The sequence below is a fragment of the Nicotiana tabacum genome, chromosome 4 (genome assembly GCF_000715075.1).
Source record: "Nicotiana tabacum cultivar K326 chromosome 4, ASM71507v2, whole genome shotgun sequence".
Classification (NCBI taxonomy): Eukaryota; Viridiplantae; Streptophyta; class Magnoliopsida; order Solanales; family Solanaceae; genus Nicotiana; species Nicotiana tabacum.
The window spans coordinates 4,590,267-4,610,393 of record NC_134083.1 but is presented as its reverse complement, the minus strand read 5'-3'; the positions used below and the strand labels follow the sequence as shown (position 1 = coordinate 4,610,393).

Sequence of the window (20,127 nt, the reverse complement as noted above, 5' to 3'; positions counted from 1 at the left end):
TTGAGTTTTTCTTCGTTTTGCCTTTTTCTAATTATACGTTTTCAACCAATTAAGGGGCATATTGCTTGCACAACTGTTTAGGTCACATATCTCTTTTGTTGATATGTTTTAGAAAATGTTGGATCTTTTTCTAGTTCTGAAAAAAAACTGCAATTAGTTTTGTTAATGCAAATAACCACTATCTTTTAGCTTGTAAACGTAAAACTGGCAAACGAAATACAACAAATTATTGTTTGTTAATCGGAAAATCAACAGCCTCGTGCGGAGATGGATTTAAGATTTTAAATTTATGGGTTTCTACAGTAATATTAAATTAATATATAATAAATCACTGAATCAACGTACTGGTTTTAAAGCTAAATATTTTTATATATTTATGAAACTTTTTAACACAAATATAAAATCTAAAAGTTATTATATTCACGTGAAGCCGTAATCATTACATTAGATCCGCTGTCCAAACGCTCTCCTAATTCATTGTTAAAAGTTAAAACAATAGAAATGACTGCATAAGGAGCCTTCTTCCTGTATTCGAAGAGTAAAAATAATGAGGCAAGCCTTACTTATTAGTTTGCAAATATGCACGTTAATGTTTTTACACAATCTATGTTGTTTCCCTTAACAGGAAAATCAATTCCAAACTTAAAAGTCTTAAAAACACTATTAAGTCCTAAAAATTCGAAGTCTTCAATTTTCTAGAGCTTTAATAAAATGAGACTCTAATACAATAAAAACTTCAAAGCATCATCCACTTACTGTAAAGAACTTTACCATAGTCTTTCAATCATTCTCTTCTTAAACTACAGCAAAGAAAAACGAAAGCAGTAAAATGGATTAAACCATATACTGAGCAATACGAAATTTACTATTTTACTTAACGAGACAACAAAATTATAATTTACGTACTAACTTCAATTTGACTTTGTCGTATTAACAAAAAATAATTGTATTTTAGGGTATGTCTGGTATAACGGAAAATGTTTTCCGTGGAAAATATTTTCTTGGAAAATAAGTAATAATCTTATTCATTTTTTCGGTATTTGGTACGCAAATTAAGGAAAATAAATTCTCAAGAGTATTCATAAATAATTTAGATACAATAAACATGAAGCCATAAACTTTCGAACCAACAACCTTCCGAACCCACAAATTTCATAAACTTCTGAACCGCTAAACTTCCGAACCCGTAAACTCCATAAATTCTAAACCCACAAACTTCCAAACATGTAAACCTCCGAACTCATAACTTTGAAACTCGTAAAATTTCGAACCTGTAAACTGAAAAATAAAAAAATTAGAACTGAAAATATATTTAAAAAAAATGCGGGGTGGGGGTTGGGGTGGGTGGTTTAGAAAAACGAAAAACAGAAAATTAAAAATACAAAAAAAAATGGAGGGGTGGGGGGTGGGTAGGTGGATGGCGCAGAAAAACGAAAAAAAATAAAAAATTGAAGTTGGAGGGGATTGGGGTTAGATGTGAGGGTATGTGGAGTTTTTGAAAAATGTTTTCCTAACTTTTTCTAGGGAAATTATTTTCCTCCAATTTCAGAAAAATATGATATCTAGAAAAATATTTTTCAAACTATTTTGTGCAATCAAACAGTGAAAATTTTCGTTATACCAAACACACCCTTAGTTTTAAAAATTCATTTGTGGAAACAGTACTCAAAGAAAATAATGTAATAATAACAGTGAAGACACGTGTGAGGATATTTTTTTGACACTGGACTTATATGGGTCCCAGCTTCTCTTTAACAATCCCATTTCTCTAGTCTGTTTGGCCAAACTTCTTTTTTGGCCAAAAGTATTTATTTATTTTTGCCAAAAGCACTTGAGTTGTTTGGCCAAGATTTTGGGAAAAAAAGTGCTTTTGAGGAGAAGCAGAAACAGTTTTTGAGAAATATAAAAAAGTATCTTCTCTCCAAAAAGCACTTTTCTGAGAAGCACTTTTGAGAAAAATACACTTATAAGCAGTTTTTAAAAGTTTGGCCAAACATTAATTACTACTCAAAAGTTCTTTTCAAATAAATTAGCCAAACACAAACTGTTTCTACAGAAAAATTATTTGAAGTACTTTTGACAAAAATAATTCTCAAAACGGAAAAGGGTCATTTGTGCCCCTGTACTCTCAAAAATTAGTTATTAGTACCCTCCGTTATACTTTCCAATATTATTTATCCCTGACGTTATCTATTTTAATATCCTTACCCCCATCACTAACAGACCCTTTTAGAGGGACACATATCTTAATCTTAAACAACCTAACCACTTACCAGTTGGATCCCTGACCCATTTGGCCCCGACCCGCTAACCCCTTCATATCTCTTAATGGATGTAATCGTTTATTCCTCTCAAAAGCTTGGGTTATTCCCCATCTGAAGCGATTCTATTCTATTTTCTCTCATCATCTTTATTTTCTTTATTATTTTGTGTATAATTTTCAAGAATAGGGAGTTACAATGTCAGAAGGTAGTTCATCGTCTCAAGAATGTGTATCAAGTAGGACATGCAAATGCGGATTAACTGCACTCTACCTCATGGCTTACACTCATTGGAACGCTGGTAGGAGATTCTACAAATGTCCGAAACCTGAGGTTAATATCTTATATTTTATGGTTTTCATGGTTTTATGATAATTTTATGATTTTCATTTTCTGAAATTTCACTTATTACATGGTGTATGATTTTGTTTTTCAGAAAAATTCGCGTGGTTATTTTGAATGGGCTGATGAAGTATTATCGGACAGAGCTATGATAATTATTTGTAAGTTGAAAGCACAACTGGAGGCTGTCAAGATTGAAAGGCTGAAATTGAAGGAAAAATTGGAAGCATTGGAGGCAATAAATGAGGTTGAAGGAAAGAGAGACATATTGAAGGAAAAAATTGAAGAAATGGAGGCTACAATTCGCGGGGAAATGACCAATTCAAGGAAATTGGAAGCCAAAGTCTTGAAGTTGAAGATCTTTCTAATATCTTGGGTCCTATTTGCTGGCTTAATTGTAGCTTGTATGATAAATAGTTATTAGTAATAGTCGGTGAAATCTAGTTTTTATTTTGTTAAGTTATCTGTATGATTAACTTAAGTGGCAGTAGTGAATTGTGTACTTTTTTGTTGGCTAATTGGAATTTTACTTTCCGGATTGTATATGTTAATTGCTTTTTGTGTTCACCTATGTTTGTTAGTTAATATGATTTGAGCTTCATGAACTTGTTCCGAAATAGAAATGATTCACACATGTTAATTGCTACTTAAACTACATAAATGAACTTCTACTTATTCAAATAAAACTACACTACCAATAATATAAGTTGCAATAAGGAAAGAAACTGAAATAGCAAACTGAATGCGTCTAAATTACCATTAACATTAGTAGCAAAAGTTAACTGTCAATATACAGTTAAATTGACACACGGATGCCATATTATAACCTCAAAACAAGTTACCACCTAGGTCATACTATGGCATCCAACTGTCAGTACCAACAAAGCATTTAAAACTAGAGTTAAATGTATTGTTAGAAGTCATAAATTACAGCACCAAATCAATTTGTTTAGATAAGATACAATAACTTCAAAAACATATTATCCAGCAATGTATCACTTCCCCCTTCTTGTCTTAAGCTTCCCAATCTTCTCCTGCGCCTGCATCTCCAGTTTGTTAGTAATTAAAGCTTCTTTCCCCTTCCATGTGAGTCCTCTAGGTAAGTGTGATAGAATTGAGGGCTGACTCACACTAGTTGAATCACCCCTTAAGTTGATGACTCTTGTTCCATCTATAATGTTGGGTTCATGTCTCATTTGAAACCTTGTCCTCATCTCCGATATAACTTTTGGCCTTAAAGCAGGGTCTTCCTCATCTTGGATAACTAGCAGAGAACATGTAGAACTAACAGCTTTCTGGAGCCTCTTTAGGTGAGAAAAAACTGTTGTAGGAATGAACACAAACGGATTGCTGGAGCCTACACTTGCTTGAGATTGTTCAGGCCCTGATAAAGGTATGTCTTCATCAATATCTTCATAGTTTTCAGTTGTCATCCTTTTCTGTGGTAGAGTTCCATTAGATGGTTGTCATTAATAAATGAAACATTGTTAATAATGTAGATATCACTTGTTAAAAACTAATTAACTAATTATAGTAACAGTTACCTTCTTACACCCTCGTGAGTTGTGGTTTGGCTCTCCACAGTTGCTGCAATTCATAACCCTCCCCTTCCTTGATATAGACCATTCACTTTGTCTCTTAATTGCTTCATCTTTTTGCCTTGTTCTCTTCACCTTAGGTCTGCCAGCTAACTTCACTATCTGTGGTGGTTCCATTGCATTTGCAGGGACTGCCTTCCAGGATTTTTCTCCCCTAACAGGCAGTATCTTGTGTGAATATGTCTTTAATGTTGCCTCTTTGCTATACCACCAATGCATTCCCTCCAAAGGATCAAAACCTTTGTACACAAATGACCTAATGGCATGAGGACATGGTATTCCAGACAGTTACTAAGCCCTACAACTGCACTGCTTCAAGACCATGTTTACTGTATGTTTATCAGGCCCTTCAGATATTTCATAGCCCCAATCACCATTAAAGTGAACCTTGCATTTATGAGCAATCTTCAAATAATCTTCATAAAGTTTCATGGCATAAGGACTAAAGTCAGTAGTCCACGACTTCACTTTGTCCTCATGTTCTCTCAATATTTCCATCACCTTCACCCTAATATCCTCTAGCATCTTAATTATAGGTTTGTACCTTGCATCCAAGATCCATGCATTGAATGATTCTGTAAAGTTGTTATCCACAGCAATATTCTTGCATACAGTGTCAAAAAATGCTCTACACCATGACTAGGGAGGGTAATGCAGCAAATCCTTCACTGTATTTTCATCCATATGCCCTATCTTCTTCAATTGATCATCAAAATCCTCCTCATATGTGCACCATGCACTCCACCACAATAACTTTTTTATTTTCCCAGATCTCCATCTTTTACACCAATTAGCCTCAATGTGTCTGACACAATACCTATGATTAGCATCAGGTAAAACAGTTTTCATTGCCTCAACCAACCCCTACAAATCATAATAAATACAATATTAGTTTAAAGAATCAGTCACAAGTTTAAAGAAACTGAAATAACTATAAAAGAACATGGACATAAACACTACCTTTTGCATATCTGAAATGAAAGTGTATCCTTCTTCATTGTTGAGCTCCAGTGACATCTTTAGCATTTTCAAAAATCAGTCCCAAGTTCTCTTTGTTTCTTTGTCCACTATAGCCCAAGCTATAGGGTAGAAATGATTTATTGAGTCAAGACCAACAACAACCAAAAGCTGACCCTTAGCTTTTCCCTTCAGAAATGTCCCATCCAGTCCAATGAAAGGTCTCATACCTTCCTTAAAACCCATTTTCATAGCATGAAAGCAAATATACATTCTTAAGAACCTCCTCTTACCTTCAAGAAGAGTATCTTTTGACAAATTAATTATTATATCACTTCCAGGGCTACTAATCTTCAATTCATTAACATAGCCCCCTAGCTTGTTGTACTCATCTTTAAAGCTTCCCTTTAGCTTATTCAAAATAAGTATTTTTGCTCTCTTGCATTTACCATGGCTTACATTAAGCTCAAATGCAGCTCTCAAATGATCCCTCATCTCCTTCACTTTATATTTTGGATTGTCTTGCAACTTCCTCTTAAAATAATGTGCAATAGTGAAGTAGTTAATAGTACTATTATCATAAGCAATGAAACAGTTATGATTTGGATTTAGTGTCTTCACTCTAACCCCTGGACAGTCCCCATCCTTAAAAATTAGGCAAACAAAAGGACAACTTACTTGACACTCATACCTAAGCCTTCTTGTATCACTTTTCTTAAGCACTATCTCTTTCTTATTTGCCATAGCATACAGTTTCAGACACTTCCTAACTTTAGGAATATCCTTAAAGCTCATATTTTTATCTAGTTCTTTGTAATCCAGCAACTGCTCAGTTATACTCATACTCCTCTGAGTTGAAATAAATTCAAATTTTTCAGAATCATAATCTGAAGAATCAGATTCAGCTCCATTATCAAACTCACCATCTGTTGAGCTACAATCAGTTGCAGCCTCATGGTCAAGTGCAACATCATCAAGTTCATCCTCACCTTAATGTAAAAAAATCAGGTACATTCACTGCCAACTCACAATCCTCTACAATAAATATATCAACAATATTGTAATCACTACAAACCATTCCCAACAGTTTTCTAATACCACTATCCCCATCAATTTTATAGTATCTACCAGAATGAGTAGATACAATAAGTTGTTGAACCCCACCAAAACATAACTTAGTGCAAAACTCATTAACTATATCTATAAAGGATAGATGGTCAGAGTCATAACCTTCCCGGGTGTGTAACAGCTTATTTGTGTATTTGACTTGTGACTCTCTAGTCCATTCCCCACCATAGTTAAATATCAAGTCCAAATTAACCATAGTAATATGTAATCAATTGACATATTAAGCAATTAGAAGTTAAACCATAAAATAAGTTAAACAACAACTTAACTAATCGAGATTATAAAATATAGCTGGAAAGAAACTAATAAAAAAAGAGTAAAGCAACATTCAAATAAACTAATAAAAAATCGTGAAGTAACATCCCTAGACAAAGGGACAGAACATGGTTCAAAATCCTAAACGACAAAGCACATAAAGACAACCCGGACCACCAAATAAACCTATATGAGAATATTACCGCATGCAATACAACAACTAATAAAGTTAACGCCTTTAAGACAAAATGAACTATTATAGTATACATTCGGGACCACCATCACATGTATATGCAAATACAATAATCCATAAAGTTAAAGCCATGTTTAAAACCCCACATTCTGCTTAAAATGTTAGACTTTGCAGTAAAAATCATATAAAAATAGGACCTAGACACGAAACCCCAACCTAAATAACAAAATCTGCTAAACCCTAGATATTTTAGTCACTAAAACCAAACATGAAAAAACTAAGTTTTAATCAATTGAAAAAATCTTAAGCCTGAGATTTTACTATGGTAGAAGAATTAGTTTACTTTTAGATCATGAAAATCGGCGGTAAGTGTGAGAGTCGCCTGATTTTAGACAAGTGAGGTTAGAGTGAAATGGGTTCTAACCCTTTTGTTTTAATGTATATACGGGTCTAGGGGATATGAAGGGATTAGCGGGTTGGGGCCAAACGGATCAGGGATCTAACTAGTAGGTGGTTAGGTTGTTTAAGATTAAGACACGTGTCCCTCTAAAAGGGTCCGTTAGTGATGGGGGTAAGGATATTAAAATAGATAACGTCAGAGATATATAATGTTGGAAAGTATAACGTAGGGTACTAATAACTAATTTTGGAGAGTACAGGGGCACAAATGACCATTTTCCGTTCTCAAAATTAATGGATTTTAGTAGCCAGGCCAAGCATACTATAATTTTCTCTTCAACTAGAAATGAGAGAGAATTTCACGGAGCAACAATGGCGACGATGGAGGAAACGGAGTTAGAAATGGGGAATTTATCACCAACTAATAATTCGGCGCCCTTCAGCATCGGCAATAAAGTGGAAGTCACCAGAGAAGAACTGGGTTATAGAGGAGCTTGGTACGAGGCCATCATTGTGGAACCAAACCCTATCCAAAAGAAAAGAAGGGGTTTCTTCGTTCAGTACAAGCATCTCTTATCTGACATAAAAGATGTAAGTGAATCAATACCTAAATGCGAGTTCATCACAAAACGGTCCCTCTTACGACCCGCCCCGCCGCCGCTTGCGACGGTGGATGAGCGGAGGTCCTTTAAGGTGAAGGATGTGGTTGATGCATTTCATCTTGCTGGTTGGTGGAAAGGAGTGGTTGCTTCAGTTGGTGGTGGTGACGGTGGTAAAGGTAGCCGGTTCCGGGTCGCTTTTAAGGATCCGGATGAGGAGCTTGAGTTTTCTCAAAATGACTTGAGGTTGCATGTTGATTGGGTTGGCGGAAAGTGGGTGGCCCCTGTTTCGACTGATGAAAAGGTAATAAATTACTTAAGGTCGATTTGGAAAAGATTTTGTACTAAAGAGCAAAGATTTATTTTTTTTAACACTGTTTTTATACAAGGAAGTTTGGATATCTACAAATTTTCAACTACATATGGTATCTTAAGAAACAAAATGGCTTTTGTTTTATGCACGCCATGATAACAGATGCCTGATCTTCAGTCTGGAAGTTCAAGTGCTGCTGATCAGAACAAGCAGAAGAATTCTGATAGTAGCCAAAAAGCATATGTGAAGGTATTTCTACATACTTCTACCCTCTTCTTCTTAGCTTCGTTACTCTCATACTTTGCATGATAACTCATGTGACATTTTTGTACTATCTGTTTTGGATTTCTATAGGTCTTCTATCACTTATTTAAGGTAGAATAGGTGTGAAATATATGATAGGAAACAAATGACTTCTAATACCAAATATGTCACAGTAGGAAAATAGAAGGGGAGAAAGAGTTTACTAGAGCTTCACTGTTTTTGGTGCTGTCTTTTGCAGATCAGAAAATCAAGAGTAGTTGGCTCAGTTGATAATCAATCAAGTCATGTCATGGAGGAAAGAATTGATTGTTCACCAGCTGAAACTGCACATTCTAATGGTGGGTGTAAGTTACGCTATTTTTTTCTCTACTTGGGTTATGGTAACTACTCGTCAAGAGCTTAACTACTAAATTGTGGATGTAGACCGCAATAAACTAGGAGAAGATATTGTTGGAGATGTTATTGACAGAGAGCTGAACAAAGAAATTATGGGGACCGTGGTGGACATGAGAACACTAGCAGCTGAAAAACCAAGTGATCCAGAGGTTCGAATTCATGTTGTAACATGTTATAATAGTACACATTAACATGCATCAACTATATAAGACCTTCAGATAAAAATAATTATTTCTTAAATTAGCAGTAGCCCTTCTGTTCCAATTTCGGTGACACTATTTCCCTTTAGTGCTAGTCTAAATAATCTGCTCCAAGTTCAATGGTTATCTGTCGCGTTAATAATAACCTTATGTCCAAACCTTGGGAGTAGTTGCTTACTGGGGGATAGCCACAATATGGCTAAAAGTTGACATGTGCTCGTGTCTTTTCCTTAGTTTTTGATATGTTTTCCTAACACAATGTCTTGGAGATTCGACTATAATCTAATTTTTCACGGTTCTAATTATTCATAACTTTACATCATTAAGCAATATAATCACTCACTTCTCTGCCTATGGTACCAGATGCCTCCTCAATTGGGAACTTCAAGTGCTGCTAATAATCACACCATCAAGGATACAGCCTCTTCGAATAAGAGACTGGAGATGTTGGATACTAAGACTGGTGGGCTACAGCCTCTGAAGAAGTTAAAAAGTGGAAAACACGTTTCTTTTGCTTTGGAGAATCAAGAATTTCCCAAGCGCACCAGAGATAAGGATGGGAAGCTAAGTGATTCTGGATTTCTGATTGTTGAGGTAACATGTTATTATAGGGATCATTCATCTGTGTCTATTCCATTATACAGAATCTGGGAACAGACATTTGCATATGATACTTGGGTTAACAGAATACCATCACCCAAATGCTTTGAATCTACTTACTTATGGGGCCTGAATAAATATCTCCATGATATAAAAGATTTACCTGATTAAAGTATGAATATTCTATACGCTTGAGTTACCTTAACTCTCTCCTCCATTAGTTCACTTTTCTGTTCCTTATTGATTCTGGTGTTTGCTTTCTTTTCTTTGTTATCCAGGGTAGCAGCAAAAGAAACTCTGGGGACCTGTCTGACCACCGATCACTTGCTGTGACACAAGGTAACTGATTTTGGTGTACAGTATTGTTTGCTCATTGCATCATTGCATAAATGTTCTGCTTGATGACAGGTGTGGAGAAACAAATAGTTGAAAGCACTCACCATGAAGTGGTTAATGAACAGAATGCAACAAATCAAGTTGAGTTATCTTTAACTAGTGGTATAAATACTTCAGCAGGTAAAACAATGCAATTTAACCCAATGTATCAACGGTACTCACAAATCCTATTTGCGATTGCTCATCTTAATGGTGTTTAGTAATTCCTATGTGTTTAGCTTCCTGATTCAAAGTTTGTGGTTCTCAAAGTGATTGCGTTCTAAAATGTTAAATACTTAAATTATTCCTACTAGTTTTAACTTTTATTTCGATAGCTTAATAACTACTTTTGTACCAGGAGTTTAAAGAACTCCAAGCTGTCTGCAGTATTTGATACTATTGTAATATGAAAGAGGTTTCTAGAATTAGGCATCCTGAATGTCTTCACTTACAACAGGAACTGTAGTTGAACAGTAAACACTAAACATCGAAGCGCTTGTGCAAGACTGGAGTTAGTTCTGGATAGGTTGTATGAGTTTGAGCTTAATTAGACCTTAAAATTTGATACAAGCTCAACTTTGATGATTTTTCAGGAATTTAAGAAGGAAAAAGTATTTTTCAAAACTTTCTTATCCAGATTAGCAAGCCACATTAGTATTTTCCTTAAAAAGTATACTCTAATCGGGTTACTTAATGTTAAATATTAGATGGAATATAACCACTACCAATCAAAGTAGTACTTGAGCCAGCTTCCTGAGTTGCCTAGTTGACAATTCCCATGTTCATTTTTCAAATGATGTGATCTATCAGGTCTTTTTGAAAAATAAAAGATTTGAGATTGAACTGATAGGTCAACTTGCAGTGCTATTTCCAACTAAATAGTGCTCTTCTTAGGTGCCTGTCATTTGTGATATTGCTCAGTTTTCTATTATCCCTGTGAGTAGCATGGTTAATCTAGTCATCATTTTGCAGGTGCCTCTGCTGCAGCAGACCAACCATGTGTTGAGAACAGTACTCAACAACCTGATGGAACGCCAGATACTAAACTTAATTCCATCACTACGCCTAAGCCGAGTCTTGTTCTTCCATTTAGGAAGAACTCCACTCTTTGGGGAATAGTTGAATCTGCGGAAGTATTTGCAAGGAGTCCACAAAATCCACATTTTTCACCATTAGCTCAATATGAGGAGAATAAACGAGAAGACGTGGCTTTACAAAAGATGATAAATTATGCTTACGTTGTTGAGAAGATACCAAAGTTAACAACCACAGAACTTAGTAATTCATCTCTCATTAATGACATGCTGGCATTTGTCAAGGACTGGGAGGAGAATGGATTTGATGTTATTCTGTATAAACGTGGCTTGAATGATATACTGTTGAACAACGAGAGGCAAAATCACTTCGTAGACAAGTTGGAAGAAGTAGATGGCAGAATCAAAAACTGCAATCTTGAGAAGGCAAGAGCTGAAAAAGAGATTGAAGAGAAGGATATGAAGATAAAAGATCTGGAGAGAGAACTTATGGCAGCCAAGAACTCGATGGAGACAATGGATCAGGAGAAGAAGGTAATGGATCAGGAGATGTTGGTATTCAGGTCTGAAGAGAGTGCCATCTGTGGTGAAATTCGACATGTTCAGCTTCACTTTGAGGCAACAGTAGCTTCGCTGAAGCAAATCTTCAGCTGACCAATACTTTGTAGTTTGTACATTCTCGGAGTTCGTCTTTGAATATTTCTTTTTGGCCCTTTTGCAGAATATTCTTGGCATGACTTTGAGAAGATAGCAACTAGCAGCAGCATCTTTGATTTTTATTTTGCTAATAGCTCTCAATTTTATACACCTCATATTTCAAATTTGTAGTAAAGAACTATTCCAGTAGCGAAGTCCAGGCTTGGGTTCAAATGACGCCACCACTCCGGCAATCTCCAATGAACCAACAACAGGAGTGTGCATTATTCGGATTTAAGGGTGTGCATTCGGGTATTCAGTTCTGTTCGTTTTGCGTTGTTCGGTTTTGAAAAACCACAATCCAATGCAACCCGCCATACAACATTATTGAATAGTTATATTTGAATGGCGAAAAAGAACAAATATTATAGAGTGAGAAGTAATAATGTCAAATCTCTCAAATACACTTTCTAATATAAGTCACAGGTAATACTTATAATCACAACATTTAAAAGTAAATAAATACACCCATTCACTTTGGTTCGGGTTTGGTTTCTCGATTTTCTGCACATTGCAGTCAAACTTAGCCAAGTAGCAAGAGAATTGCATTGAAATGGTCAGTAAATGTGTCAACAGTACTAGGGATATACAAAACGCATGCACATTCAATCGTTAAAAGTTCACCGTAACAGCTGATGAACAAGACAATCATTGATCTACCATTGGAGAGGACTAAGTTTTGATGGACTAATCCAGGCTTACAATACATTATCACTATCTTCAAATTTTCGAAGTACTAGAAGATGGTTAATGCCTTTTGGAGACGTGGTTGCCTGCGTCTCTTCAACAAACCAAGCTCCAAATACATTATTTTCAAGCTTTTGCTATGATGAGCATTTATCTCGTTCATTCTTTAATTCTTAGAAACTCCGTTGATCTTAAATCATTCTCCAACTCTTCACGGGTGCCACAACTACAGGGCTACTGTATAGTCTGTATCATATAGATTAAAAGACTAAGGTCCAGTTCAATTGATTAAAGAAAGAATAAAACATTATGATAAGTATCAACTAGATATATGCAAAAGCACATAAGAAAGAGGTTGTGGCTTATGAAATGAATAAAAAATACAGCAGATCGAATTAGAAAAAATCTGCAATACCTTCCAAAACCAGTTGGCCTTCTCTTGGGCTGTGCAAATCCATGGTAGATATGTTTGTACAGTATTCCAGCAAAATGCCTTTGTCTCAGCAGTCTAAATTCAGTATATATAACATTTTATTGCAAAAGAAAACTACAGGGTAAAAAAATAAAAGTAAAGTTTCAGCATCCACTCAGCTCTACGAAACACTAAACGATGACAATTCTACTTACAGTAACATTGAATTTATCTGCAACAAATCCAGTGTAATCCCACAAGTGGGAGAGAATTTATCTGCAATGCCTTCAAAAATAAGTCTATGATATATAGAAAATCAATTTTCACTCGTTATGACTTATGACCTTTCATTGTGATTTCACAAGAACTAGTTTCCCCATATGAAATTACAAAGGAACAACATTATACACTTGAATTTGAAGTATCAAAGAAATATAGTAGAGCCACGGACTACATTACCTCCAGAACCGTGACGTGTAGTAATAATGCAAATCCCTACCATAAATCTAAAATGCTTCCATCTTTGAAAATCATGTCATCCAACATTCACGGCATCAAAATTTTCCTTATCACCCTATAAATTCTAGGGAAGCATACATTAAAATAATCAACTAATTACTTCTGTAACTTTACAAAGTAGAAGGTGATCAAATTTTAACCACAGCTACTACTTACCCAAACTTCTTAGTAAACCTAAACTTTTATATTACAGGAGATGAGAATTTTCTGCACAAACTATGAAATCTTGCAAGGAAGAGAAGGAAATTGACTTTACAGATTGGTTGGGGTGAGATTGGGAAAAGGAAGAAGAGAGTAATGGAGAATGACAATAAAAAGCATGGTGCACGAACTCCAAAAGTCAAGAAAGTTAGTCAGGAGCACATAACTCACAGTTCCATGTTGCATCTTTCTCGATGAAGTCTGCTTATAAATTTGGAATCTTCGCACTCTTCCATGAGGTTGTCATTGTAGTTGAGGTGTCAAAGTGAGCCAATTCGCATAAGAAAAGTGTTGTTTAGATGATGGGTAGTGGCCAATTAATGTGGGAACTCTGTCCAGTGAAGTTGTTTGTCTTCATAAAAAAGACGCGCATTTGAAAACATGGATTCTAAGAAAAGAGGTTGGAAACAAATTTGCAGAAAAGTGCAAAGGTTTGCCCTTAGCTCTAAAGACATTTGTGGGCCTATTAAGCTCAGAGGTTGGAGAGTGGAGATTTGAAAAGTCAAATATGTGAGCCTCCACATTCACTTCCTACCAAATTGTACTCTTCACCCTCTTATTCGGAACTTAATAAACTAGTAACTGTCTTAAGAACTAAAGGAAACCTTTGTACTTATCTAAAACCTTTTTCCCTACCATTTCAAGTTTCGGATGTTACTTAGAATCATTTTCTTTACAATGCGTATTATTTTAATAAGGCCAACCGACTTTACTAGGACAGAGCTCTACACCAATTGACTCACCACACATCATTAAGGCAAAACATCTCCAACTTCTTCAAATTTTGAATATTCTGAGTCGCATCTTTCTCAACATTGTTACTCCAAAACTCGGAATACCAACTATATTAAGTGGCTGTCATCATAACTGATGAGTACAAGAAATTCTATTAAAAATAAAACACGTGTATAAACTAATTTGGGCTCAAAGATTTTTTGCCCAAGAATAAGAAGATATGAGTCTATAAAAGATAAAAGTAATACAAATACCTATATCCTTCAGACAGATAAATGACACTAGTATAACCATATAGTCTAATAATCCAACAGATATGTATATGAAACATATCACTTAAGATCTAGCAACATGGCAATGATCAGGCATGAAACCTTTTGGAAAATATTAAGTTCTCTTTGTAACCATATAGTATAAACATTAATATATATCCCATTTATGTAAACCCTAGTACTTCAACTACTTTGTCTAACTTGGGCCGGACCTACAACTCCGAGAACCGACGAATTCGGGTCAATCCACATACCTCGTTGATGTAAAAGCCCACAAGAATATCGGTGTTATGTTTGTTGGAAAGTGAGACGTGAACACTGAACATTGTACTAATATAGCCACTTTCTGCCATTGTCTTGACATTTCACTTGTGTAATTTGAAATTCCATAATAGTGATTATTTTTTAAAGACAAAGCTGAAAAGTAACAAGAGGATGCTATTTCTACAAATTATATAAACGGGTAGAGTTAATTAACCAAAGGGGAAAAATATAACTAGGTAACATTTAAATAAAATTTACGAAAACATAGCAACAGAACTTAATTTTAATTTATGGCAATAAAATATTTATATATCATAGCAGCTTCCAACAACGGAACTCTCTCTCTCTCTTGGGTGAGATTCATGCTTATTTGATACCTAATTGTATGCACTTTCGGTCTTCATTACTTTGTTATATATTTCCTTTTATAAATTAATATCTTGCCTTTTATTATAGTACTCATAGCATTACCAGGACATTAGTTAAGATAGAGATTTTAAGGCCACTTTTAAGATATGTATAACTAAATAAAAAAAGATATTTGATAGGCATAATAATGGTTTATTTGTAGTATTTTTTCAACTGAAACTATCAATGTCTTTCAAGAATTTAAATATATGCCATATATATTTTATGTATGTATTTTGAATATTTAATGACGGTATCATTCAAATACCAATAAATATTTCAAATATGAATATAATTTATATTTTTAATATTTTTAATTATTAACCATATAATATAAATTGGAGCTCTTGTACATCGTATAATTGTAGTATAATAATGGTATTTTAATGTTTCATATGTGTTATTATGTAAGATATTTGCAAATTAGATGTATGGTGTAATTTTGATATAATGATGATGCAGGGTATTATGCTAGTATAATAATGTTATTGATGTTTCATGCCTTTTAGTTGTGTTTTTTTTATGTAACTTAATTTCCAATGTTATACACGGGATAGTAATTATTATAATTGTAGTATCATGGATGATTCATATGCGATACAAATTAATTGAGTGAATCATCTATAATTGTGGGTATATACGATCCATGGAATGGCTACTCTGAAGGAGTCCATCTCCGCCTAAAAGAGAAAAAAAATGCTTTTCTATTGCCCTGTTTAACTGAAATGCATGGAGTTATTCAAAAAGAAAAGGCCAAGAAAGCGTGATTAGTGCATTCATTAAATGTTGAGCATAAATTTTGTATGCTAATACTGTAAAAAAATAAAAGGCTCTTTATGGAATAAACAAGAAATGATTCTATTTTTTTAAAATAATAGTCAAAAGAGGATTAAGCGTGTAAAATCTCTTAACCTTAACCAAATAGACCAAGGCTGTTGCATTTGAGTTTTAGAGTGTGTTAAGTATGAACAAATATTATTATTATTATTTTGTAAAAAAGTATTGCACTTCGGAATTCAATATTGGGTTTATAAGCATGTGACAAATGAGGGGCCAACTAACATATAGTGTTTTGGCAAATTTGAGTATTAAATGTTGACAAAAGTGTCTTAAGGATTGATTTGAAGACCGTAATATCAAATAAAATATAGTATTTAGCAGCAGCATCTTTGATTTTCTATTTAGCTAATAGCTCTCAAATTTATTTTACACACCTCATTTCCTAGCAATTTCAAATTTATAGTAAAGAACTTCCAGTAGCGAAGTCCAAGCTTGGGTTCAAATGAACCCTAATATGCACATTTAGGGGCGTGCATGCGGTACGGCTTTGCTTTGTTCTGTTTCAGTTTTGAATGGCAAAAGAGAATATTATAGAGAATGAGCAGTCAAACATTTCTATAAAAGTCTTGTTTGTTCCAGATTATTTTGGTTGTTATACCAAAGTAATGTTATACATAATACATATTATAACATAACATGAGATTTGATTTCAAAAGAAACTTGACTACGACTGTCATATAAAAAGTTCTGACCGTACTTTCTAATGTCAATCTCTTATAATATAAGTTACGGGTGATACTTAAGATCACATCTAAAAGTAAATAAATACATGTCCATTCAATTAGGTACGGTTTGGTTTCTTGATTTTCAGCACAATGCGGTCAAACTTAGCGAAGTAGCAAGAGAATTGGATTGAAATGGTGTCAGTAAAAGTGTCAACGGTTCATGCACATTCAGATATTTAATTGTTATAAAAGTTAACTGTAACAGCTGATGAACAAGACAATCATTAATCTACCATTGGAGAGGTCTAAGTTTTGGTGGACTAATCCAAGCTTGACAATACATTATTCTCAAGCTATTACAAACACTATCTTCAACCTTCAAACGTTCGAGGTACCAGAAGATGGTTAATGCCTGTTGAAGATGTGGTTGCATGTGTCTCTTCAACAAACGATGCTCGACATATCAAGCTTTTGCTATGGAGGCTTTATCTTAGAGGCTACTGTATAGTCTGTATCATATATATCAGAAATTAAGGTTCTATTCAGTTGATTAAAGAAAGAATAGAACATTATGAGAAAAGATCAAATTAGAAAAAATCAACTAGATATATGCAAAAACACATAAGAGAGGTTGTGGCTTATGAAATGAATAAAAACTACAGTAGATCAAATTAGAAAAGAACTGCAATACCTTCCAAAAACCAGTTAGCCTTCTTCTTGGGCTATGCAAATCCATGGTAGATATGTGCATTCAAGCAACATGCCTTTGTCTCAGCAGTCTATCTTTCCACTACTAAATTCAGTATATACATAACATTTTATTACAGAAGAAAATTACAGGGTAAAAAATAAAAGTAAAGTTTCAGCATCCACTCAGCTCTACGAAACACTAAACGATGACAAGTCCACTTTCAGTAAGTGAGAATTTATCTGCAATAATAACAAAACCAGTGTAATCCCACAAGTAGGAGAGAATTTATCTGCAATGCCTTCAAAAACTAGTCTATGATATATAGAAAATCAATGTTCACTTGTTATGACCTTTCATTGTAATTTCACAAGAACTAGTTTCCACATATGAAAATACAAAGGAACAACATTATACACATCAATTTGAAGTATCAAAGAAATATAAGAGAGCCACGGACTACATCAACTCCAGAACCGTGGCGTGTAGTAATAATGCAAATCCCTGCCATAAATCTAAAACGCTTCCCATCTTTGAAAAGCATGTCATCCAACATTCACAGTATCTAAATTTTCCTTATCACCCTATAAATTCTAGAGAAGCATACATCAAAATAATCAACTAATTACTTCTGTAACTTTACGAAGTAGAAGGTGATCAAATTTTAACCACAGCTACTACTTACCCAAACTTCTTAGTAAACCTAAACTTTTATATTACAGGAGATGAGAATTTTCTGCACAAACTATGAAATCTTGCAAGGAAGAGAAGGAAATTGGCTTTACAGATTGGTTGGGGTGAGATTGGGAAAAGGAAGAAGAGAGTAATGGAGAATGACAATAAAAAGCATGGTGCAGGAACTCCAAAAGTCAAGAAAGTTAGTCAGGAGCACATAACTCACAGTTTCAAGTTGCATCTTTCACGATGAAGTCTGCTTAAAAATTTGGAATCTCCGTACTCTTCCATGAGGTTGCCATTGTAGTTGACGAGTCAAAGTGAGCCAATTTGCATAAGAAAAGTGTTGTTTTGATGATGGGTAGTGGCCAATTAGTGTGGGAACTATGTCCAGTAAAGTTGTTAGTCTTTACAAAAAATACGCGCATTTGAAAACATGGATTCTAAGAAACTTTTCAGCACTTGAAGAGGTTGGAAATTTTTTGCAGAAAAGTGCAAAGGTTTGACCTTAGCTCTAAAGACATTTGTGGGCCTATTAAGCTCCAAATCAGAGGTTGGAGATTTGAAAAGTCAAATATGTGAGCCTCCACATTCACTTCTCAGCAAATTGTAAGCCACATATTTCACTTCTTAAAATGTGTCTGCTCTTCAACCTCTTAGTCGGAACTTAATAAACTAGTAATTGTCTTTAGAACTAAAGGAAACCTTTGCACTTATCTACAACTTTTTCCCTACCACTTCAAGTTTCGGATGTTACTTAGAATCATTTTCTTTACAATGCGTATTATTTAATAAGGCCAACAAACTTTACTAGGAGAGAGCTCTACACCAATTGACTCACCACGCATCATTTAACACATCTCCAACTTCTTCAAATTTTGAATATTCTGAGTTGCATCTTTCTCGACATTGTTACTCAAAAAATCGGAATACCAACTCTATTAAGTGGCTGTAGTCATAGCTGATGAGTACAAGAAATTATATTAAAAAATAAAACATGTGTATAAACTAATTTCGGCTCAAAGATTTTTTGCCTAAGAATAAGAAGATACGAGTCTATAAAAGATAAAAGTAATACAAATACCTATATCCTTCAGACAGATAAATGACACTAGTATAACCATATAGTCTAATAATCCAACAGATATGTATATGAAACATATCACTTAAGATCTAGCAACATGGCAATGATCAGGCATGAAACCTTTTGGAAAATATTAAGTTCTCTTTGTAACCATATAGTATAAACATTAATATATTTCATTATTAGCCAATAACATCAATAATAACAAACAACTAGAAGTCATATATTTTTTATATTATGCATCTAGTAGCAGAGGAAACACTAAATAGATATGTACAGTTTCTGGATATAATTATTCGTCAGAAAATGTAGCACAATGTTACTTTAAATGTGAAAATTGAATGTTTTGACACCATGAAACCAACTAAAAGAGTAATTTCCTTCACAAAGTAGAAGATGCAAAGCTAGAGCATGTAAATACAAGGACATCGACATGAAAATAAGAAAGTAATCAAATATAGAAGACAAGCAAATGGAACACAAGATAAATATCACATCCAATCTGGAAATAGTAAATAAATCTTAAGCAAAAACCACTACGCATCAATCCGAAATTGTTTTAACTAGGGTCAGACCTGTCTAACTCCATAACCAAGAAATGCGAGCTGATTCCCCGTGAGTGTGACGGCGTATCCCATTTATGTAAACCCTAGTATTTCAACTACTTTGCCTAACTTGGGCCGGACCTATAACACCCAGAACCGATAAATTCGGGTCAATCCACATGCCTCGTTGATGTAAAAGCCCATAAGAATATCGGTGTTATTTTTGTGAAGGATTTAATAGATTTTCTTAACGGTCTTCGCAACAGGGCAGTTTGTATAATTATTCTCTACTATTTTTTTAACTAGTATCCGTACCCGCGCGTTACACAGACAAAATTAAATATAATTTTTTATAAGAAAATATTATATAAAAAATACGGTATACAAAGAAGTATGCAAATGCTATTATTTTTTAAACATGTAATGCAGTAAATATTCATAAATTGAAGTCATGCGAAAACACACTTATCCATTTTAATAAACAGCTATTAAGGAAGAAAATATGACATTAGATTATTGGCT

General features: G+C 34.3%; 1 protein-coding gene and 1 long non-coding RNA gene across 4 annotated transcripts; one reads left to right on the top strand and one right to left on the bottom strand.

The window, feature by feature from the left end:
* Positions 1-7,442: 7,442 nt before the first annotated feature.
* LOC107767905 (DUF724 domain-containing protein 7) lies at positions 7,443-11,765 on the top strand. 3 transcript variants are annotated; one of them, XM_016587010.2, is made up of 8 exons: positions 7,443-8,036; positions 8,223-8,294; positions 8,548-8,647; positions 8,733-8,854; positions 9,269-9,499; positions 9,784-9,844; positions 9,914-10,021; positions 10,853-11,765. In XM_016587010.2, exons 1-8 carry the CDS (start codon positions 7,506-7,508, stop codon positions 11,566-11,568), a joined length of 1,941 nt encoding a protein of 646 aa, XP_016442496.1. In that variant the 5' UTR covers positions 7,443-7,505; the 3' UTR covers positions 11,569-11,765. The 3 variants fall into 3 exon arrangements, with proteins under 3 accessions (XP_016442496.1, XP_016442497.1, XP_016442495.1); XM_016587011.2 differs by having other exon boundaries at positions 7,444-8,036; positions 8,208-8,294; positions 9,914-9,982; XM_016587009.2 differs by having other exon boundaries at positions 7,444-8,036; positions 8,208-8,294.
* Positions 11,766-16,819: 5,054 nt separating this feature from the next.
* LOC107767903 (uncharacterized) lies at positions 16,820-19,793 on the bottom strand. Its single transcript, XR_001644012.2, has 3 exons — positions 19,636-19,793; positions 17,305-18,937; positions 16,820-17,122 (listed from the first exon to the last, which is right to left on the bottom strand). It is a non-coding gene; the product is annotated as an uncharacterized LOC107767903 (long non-coding RNA).
* Positions 19,794-20,127: the final 334 nt, after the last annotated feature.

Bases quoted from the DNA above. Each gene is read 5' to 3' on its own strand.
- LOC107767905 (XM_016587009.2), top strand. From the start codon at position 7,506: ATGGCGACGATGGAGGAAACGGAGTTAGAAATGGGGAATTTATCACCA. The intron at 8,855-9,268 runs GTTCGAATTCAT...CTATGGTACCAG, and splicing joins AAAAACCAAGTGATCCAGAG to ATGCCTCCTCAATTGGGAAC. The intron at 9,845-9,913 runs GTAACTGATTTT...GCTTGATGACAG, and splicing joins ATCACTTGCTGTGACACAAG to GTGTGGAGAAACAAATAGTT.